General features: G+C 41.9%; 1 protein-coding gene across 1 annotated transcript; it reads right to left on the bottom strand.

Moving 5' to 3' along the window:
• Positions 1–357: 357 nt before the first annotated feature.
• On the bottom strand, positions 358–1,313 carry LOC145823861 (uncharacterized). The gene is made up of 2 exons (XM_082923398.1): positions 858–1,313; positions 358–753 (listed from the first exon to the last, which is right to left on the bottom strand). Exons 1-2 carry the CDS (start codon positions 1,311–1,313, stop codon positions 358–360), a joined length of 852 nt encoding a protein of 283 aa, XP_082779524.1.
• Between the last annotated feature and the right edge of the window lie 5,173 nt (positions 1,314–6,486).

Below are 6,486 nucleotides of genomic sequence, written 5' to 3'. Positions count from 1 at the left end.
AGAATACCAAGAATGAATTCCCACCTCACATTATCATAAGCTTTCACGTTGTCCACTTTCATGGCGCATTTAGAAGTTTTAGAGCTTCTATGATAGCCTCTCATAATCTCTTGGGACAGGAAAATATTATCCGAGATTCTTCTGCCTTGGACAAAGGCAGCCTAAACAGGGTCAATAAGATCAGGGAGCACCAGTTTGACCCTATTAGCTATGATCTTAGCAATGCATTTGTAGATGGTATTGCAATAGGAAATGGGTCTATAATCACCCACTTGCATAGGATTAGGAATTTTAGGGATAAGGGCTATGATAGTGCTATTAATCTCAGAAAGAAGCTTGCCCGAGTTAAAGAATGATTTAATGGCTAATGTAACCTCTTTCCCAACAATCTCCCAAGAACTCTTGAAAAACCCAGCAGAATAACCATCGGGACCAGGAGCTTTTATTGGCCTTGAGAGACCAAAACACCTCCTCGATCTCAGCATCGGAGATAAGTCTAGCAAGCATGGCCGATTGAGAAGCAGAAACTTTAGTTTTCACCAAAGAGTTTATTCTCTCCAAGCCATTATAGTGATCCATGAAAGGGGTACCAAACAAATTAGTGTAAAACTGGGCGAAGGTATTATGAATATCAGTGCTATCAGTAGATCTAGTACCATCCCCCAAGTCAACACTCAAAATCTTCCCTCTATTGATATTGCTTTTAACAGACCTAACGAAAAAACTACTATTCCTATCCCCCAAACCAAGCCACTGAACTTTAGATTTTTGAAGAGCAAGGCTCTATTCCATTTTACTGAGATCCATATATTTTTTGAATTCCTCTCTCTCTCTTGGGCTTGAAGCGTAAGATTCACAGGATCCTTATCCAGCTTAAGCTGGACAAGATCCAAACTAGCCTTAGAACCCGGGACACGAATAGAAATATTACTGAAGTCCTTCTTATTCAAGAGTTTAAGGCTAGCCTTAAGCTGTCTCAATTGACTGCAAACCCTGAACATAGGAACACCTCTGATAAACTGATCCCAGGTATTAGAAACTGTCCTAAGGAACTCAGGATGTTGGGACCAGAAATCAAAATATTTGAACGGTTTTTTAAAGGAGCACCTAGTAACACTGATATTGACCACCGCAGGAGAGTGGTCAGAAATACCAGCGGGGAGAAAGGTGGCAGTAGACTCAGGAAAGTGATCAAGCCAGGATTCATTAAGAAGCACTATCAATTTTGGTTGCAATATAAGCCCCATCACCCCTTTTGTTAGCCCAAGTGAATTGGCAACCCCCATAGGATAAATCTTCCAATTCAGATGCATTAACGTAGTTATTAAATTCCCCATTTTCATTTGTCCAATCAGAAGAACCCCCAATTTTTTCCTGCTTATATCTGATAGCATTGAAATCTCCCAAAAAGATGCAAGGAAATTTTGAATTGGTGCGGGAGATGTACAGCATAGTTTCAAAGGTTGAATTGCCCCATCTACCCGCAAGTGAGTCTTGTGTTCCACTTCAGAGGTTGAATAAATCAAGATGTCGTCCACAAAGATGACCACAAAACGGTCCAAGTATTTCCAAAAAATTATGTTCATCAAATCCATAAAGGAAGCCGGTGCATTGGTCAACCCAAAAGGCATTATAAGGAATTCATAGTGGCCATAATGAGTACGAAAGGCCGTCTTCTGAATGTCCTCCTCCCGAACTCTTAACTGAGGGTACCCCGACCTCAAATCTATTTTTGAGAAGCAACGAGACCCTCTAAGTTGGTCAAACAAATCATATATTCTGGGTAGAGGATACTTGTTCTTAACTGTAACTCTATTCAACTTGCGGTAATCAATATACAACCGCAATGACCCATCCTTCTTCTTCGCAAAAAGAGCCGGCGCTCCCCAAGGCGATGTACTAGGGCCAATGAAGCCCTTGTTTAAAAGTTTTGGAGTTGAATCTTCAACTCATGCAATTTGGCGGGTGCAAATCTATACGGTGACATGGAAATTGGTGCCGTGTGAGGCACTAATTCAATGGAGAACTCGATCTCCCAATGAGGTGGTAAACTAGTAAAATCTTCTGAAAATACATCCGGGTATTCACAAACTACCCTTGGTAACTCAACAAGAGCCCCATCACTCTCACTATCTAAGAGAGTTGCAAGAAGGCCACTAAGCTTGCTCGTACTACGAGGGTCAACAACTGGCGACAATGCTCTATCAACTCGGGTCCCAGAAAATAGAAGCAATCACCACCCGAAGTGCACACTGTAACTCTGTGACAGTAACAATCAATCACAGCTTGATAAGAACACAACCAGTCCATGCCTAAAATGACATCAAAACTCGACATATCTAGCAACACAAAAGTAAACAGAAGTCGACGCCCGACAACTTCAATTTCACAATCATGACAACCCCGGTCTAAATCAACTATACCCCGAACAGGTGACTCTACTCTGAGTGGAGGCACTAACCGTGCTACCTCTAACCCTAATGTAGAAGCAAATGCAGTAGATATAAATGAATGAGACGCACCCGTGTCTATCAATACATTAGCCAAAGAATTACACACAACAAAAATACCACTCACAACTGAGGACTCTGGCAACTGCTCTGGCACGGTAACAACATACACGCGCCCCTATAGCCCCTGATTGACTTGCTTCCCTCTCGGAGCGTAGGACCATTGTACTGACTGAGCCGAAGCGGCTCCCTAATTAACTCGCAAAGCTTGGACTAATTGAGCCTGCTGGTGGCTCTAAGTCTACCTCGACCCTGATGCGCCAGATGCGCCTCCCAACTGTGCGCAAGTTCTCTTCATATGCCCCGACCGACCACATTGATAATAATTAAACCTTTGACCTTTATTCTGAAACTGAGACTGACTTTGAGATTGGTTAGGTGGTGGTGCTATTAATTGCCATCCTCCCTTCTGTGGGCATGAGAAGGCTTTGTGACCCGGTTGGCCACACGTGAAACACGAGAAGCTACTCGATGCACTTTTTCTCGGACCCGCACTAGGCAAAGGAAAAGTGGATCTAGACTGCTATGGTTGGGACAGGGATGGATAGGTGTTCCTGCTCTTTTCGTTCTGCCTATAGTCTCCTTGAGACTATTGGCCCCTAGACCTCGAACTCCAAAGCCTCTCTTCCTCGGCTTGTATGGAAATTTCTACGCATGTCGGCGTCTCCACACGATGGTCATATTCTTGAATCATATTTTCAACAAGCTTGAACATAATTTTTGTTTTCAATTTCTTTTCAAATTCAATGCAACGGCGCTCTTCCGTTGCCACCAACTCTGGTGCAAATCTAGACAAACTAGAGAAGACTGCTTCAAACTCGGCCACGGCCATGTCGAGTTGTTTGAGGTCTTTAAACTCTTGCCTCAATCTCTCCCTAGCAGTGGGAGGTATGCACTTTTATCTTGGAAAGCAACCACGAAGGCTTCCCATTTTGGCCGCGCTCTACCCTTAGCATATTTCTACCATTAACCCGCATCTCCCTTAAGGTAGTAACTCGTTAGAGTCACTCTTAGTTCACTATCTTCGATGTGAAGCATCTCAAATGTCTTCACAATTTGTTCAAGCCACTCATTCGCTTTCTTGGGCTCGGGACCACCATGGAACTCATCCAGTTTGGCCCACAAGAACTCTCTAGTAGGGAAACTCTCCCTTGACTCCGCGATGTTCTCTTGGGCTTGATTCTCCACCCTCAACAAGTTCATAGACTCTTTTAAATCCCCTGCCATTTCTCGAGCTAGGGCCCCCATTGCGGTTTGACCCGCTTGTCCCCGGATTCCCGCGTGCCCCACTTGTTCAGCCACATTAGCTTGGCCGGACTCTTCCTCTTGCACCGGAACCTCATGGACCGGTACTTCATGCACACCTCGGTGAGCCCTAACACGCCTCCTGCCTCTACCACCACGGGTTTAACCTCTTCCTGACATCCTATAAATGACAACAGGATTAATTTAGCACACTAACCCACACGTGCCCGCAACTTGCCTTACACGTTTGATCACAATAATGCTATATATTCCTCTACCATATAACAATTAAATTTCACCCCACATAAGCACTTAGTCATGTAAACACATACGAATTATACTCTTATGATGAGATTCGTCCCACGAAAAATCACGAATTCCTAGTAGAATGAGTATTGATCAAGTACCCTTCTAAGAAAACATCAAGGAATTTAACAAGCGCAAACAACATCCCAAAAGTCCAATGCCATACCCATTTAGTCACATAAGCTTGTTATCACATAGTCACAAAATGCATAACACTTCCTAAGCATGCTAAATGAACCCATTGTGGTTAAACAACCACTTCCCACGAGCTCCATGTATTCAAACCCAGTAGCTTTGATACCAACCCCTCACTATTTGAATAATTGATTTGATGACCACCTCTTCAGGTTTACATTCTTTGTTAAAAATTCTGTTTTTTCTTTCAATCCAAACATAATACACAGTACAGAGAAAAGAAAGTCTAATAATGATTGACTTCTGGGACTTCCCTTTACTCTCTTGATTGACAAAAGTAATAATCTCAAGCCAAGGCATATCATTCCACTGCACATTACAATTACATTTACATTTAAGAGCATACCAAATTCTATAAGTGAATGTGTAGTCAAAGAAAAGGTGGGAATGACTCTTATTTGGATCCAGGCAGAAAGGGCAAGTTGAATTTGAAGAGATGCCAAACAACTGAAGTCTATCACTTGTATTCAACCTCCCAAAGATATCCAAACAATGAAACTAAGTTTGGGGATAATGTAAGGGCCCCAAATCAGCTTATACTAGGGAACAATGTCCTGTTTTTTCCTCCAAAAATCCTAGACAGATTTAATAGTGAATTCACCATCAGGATTTAAAGTCCAGATTGCTTTAGCCACCTCTAATGGGTTAGGTTGACAACTAGTAGGAGTTAATGAAGTTAATTCCCTTAGTTCCCAAGAACTAGGAACATGCCACTTCCAAGAACACCCCCTCAACAATATGACTAACTTTAGTATCACCATTGAAGCCAGAATCATACAGAATTCTAAAACTGTACTTATCTCAAAGAGGACCTATGGGATGCCAATTATCATACCGCATAAAAGTGTTACGACCATTACCAATTCTATGTCTGATGAGAGGGTAGATAATAGGCCTGAGAGAGGATTTTCCTCCAAACCCAATATGGGTCACTAGGAATTCTAACTTTCCAAAAACAATTCCCCCTGAGTAAATAAGATTTAACCCATTGGCACCACATAGATTTTTCCCCTCCAGAAAAAGGAACAAAATGTGTTTGGCAATAGTAGCCTTGCTCAAACCTCAAGAGATTTAAAACCAAAACCACCCTCCTTCTTAGGAGAATGGACTTTATCCTAGGCAATTTTGGCACTATGTTTTCTACACTCCGTTCCAGACTAGAGAAAAGCTCTAAGGGGACTCTCAATCTCCTTAATAAACTTTTTAGGAAAAATAAACAAAGACGACCAATAAACTTGCATAGAGAAAAGAATGGTTTGGATGAGTTGGGCCCTACCAGCATAAGAGAGAAATTTATTGGTCCATCTCCTAATTCTTTGGGTAATTCTATCTACAAGTTATTGGCAATTAGTTGTTTTCAACTTAGTAGTGATAAGAGGCACGCCAAGGTATTTGACAGGTAAGGGTCCCCTCAGAAAACTTAGCAACATGAAGAATGTCATCCCTTAACTTCTTGTTACAACAAGAGAAATATAAATTGCTCTTGCTGGGATTGAGAGTAAGGCTAGAGAGGCAACTAAACTCCTCCAGGCCAGCCATGATCATATGCACAGTAGTAACATCACCTTTGCTGAAAATCATAAGATCATCAGCAAAGCAAAGGTTGACAATTTCTATTTTCTCACATCTCCAGTGGAATTTGAAAAGAGGGTGCTTGGATTTTTCATTAAGAATCCTAGCAAGGATTTCCATAGCCAGCACAAAAAGGTAAGGAGACATGGGGTCACCTTGCCTAAGGCCTCTAGCCCCTTTAAAACATCCATGAAGACTGCCATCTATACAAATGGAAAAAGAAGGGCTAGTCATGCATCATGGTATGAGGAAAGCCCATAGCAGTTAGAATATCAATGATGAAATCCCATCTGAAAGTGTCCTAAGCTTTCATGATGTCAACTTTCTTGGCACACTTAGGAACAGGCGAATTTTTATGATAACCTCTCATAATCTCTTGAGACAAGAAGATGTTGTCTGAGATTCTTTTCCCATGCACAAAAGCAGATTGGACAGGATCAATAAGATCAGGGAGGACAATTTTAATTCTGTTGGCAATAATCTTAGCAATGCACTTATAGATTGTGTTGCAACAGGAGACAGGTCTATAATCCCCCATTTTCACAGGATTAGGAACCTTGTTCACTTCACTAAGAAGCTTCCCAGACTCAAAAAAGGATCTAATAGCCTGGGTAACCTCTTTACCAACAATGCTCCAAGCACTCTTAAAGAAACTAGC

This window comes from Camellia sinensis, chromosome 4 (genome assembly GCF_055761805.1).
Source record: "Camellia sinensis isolate YWXY chromosome 4, ASM5576180v1, whole genome shotgun sequence".
In the NCBI taxonomy this organism is placed as follows: Eukaryota; Viridiplantae; Streptophyta; class Magnoliopsida; order Ericales; family Theaceae; genus Camellia; species Camellia sinensis.
The sequence above is the reverse complement of the archived record's forward strand: the minus strand, read 5'-3'. Positions and strand labels throughout refer to the sequence as shown.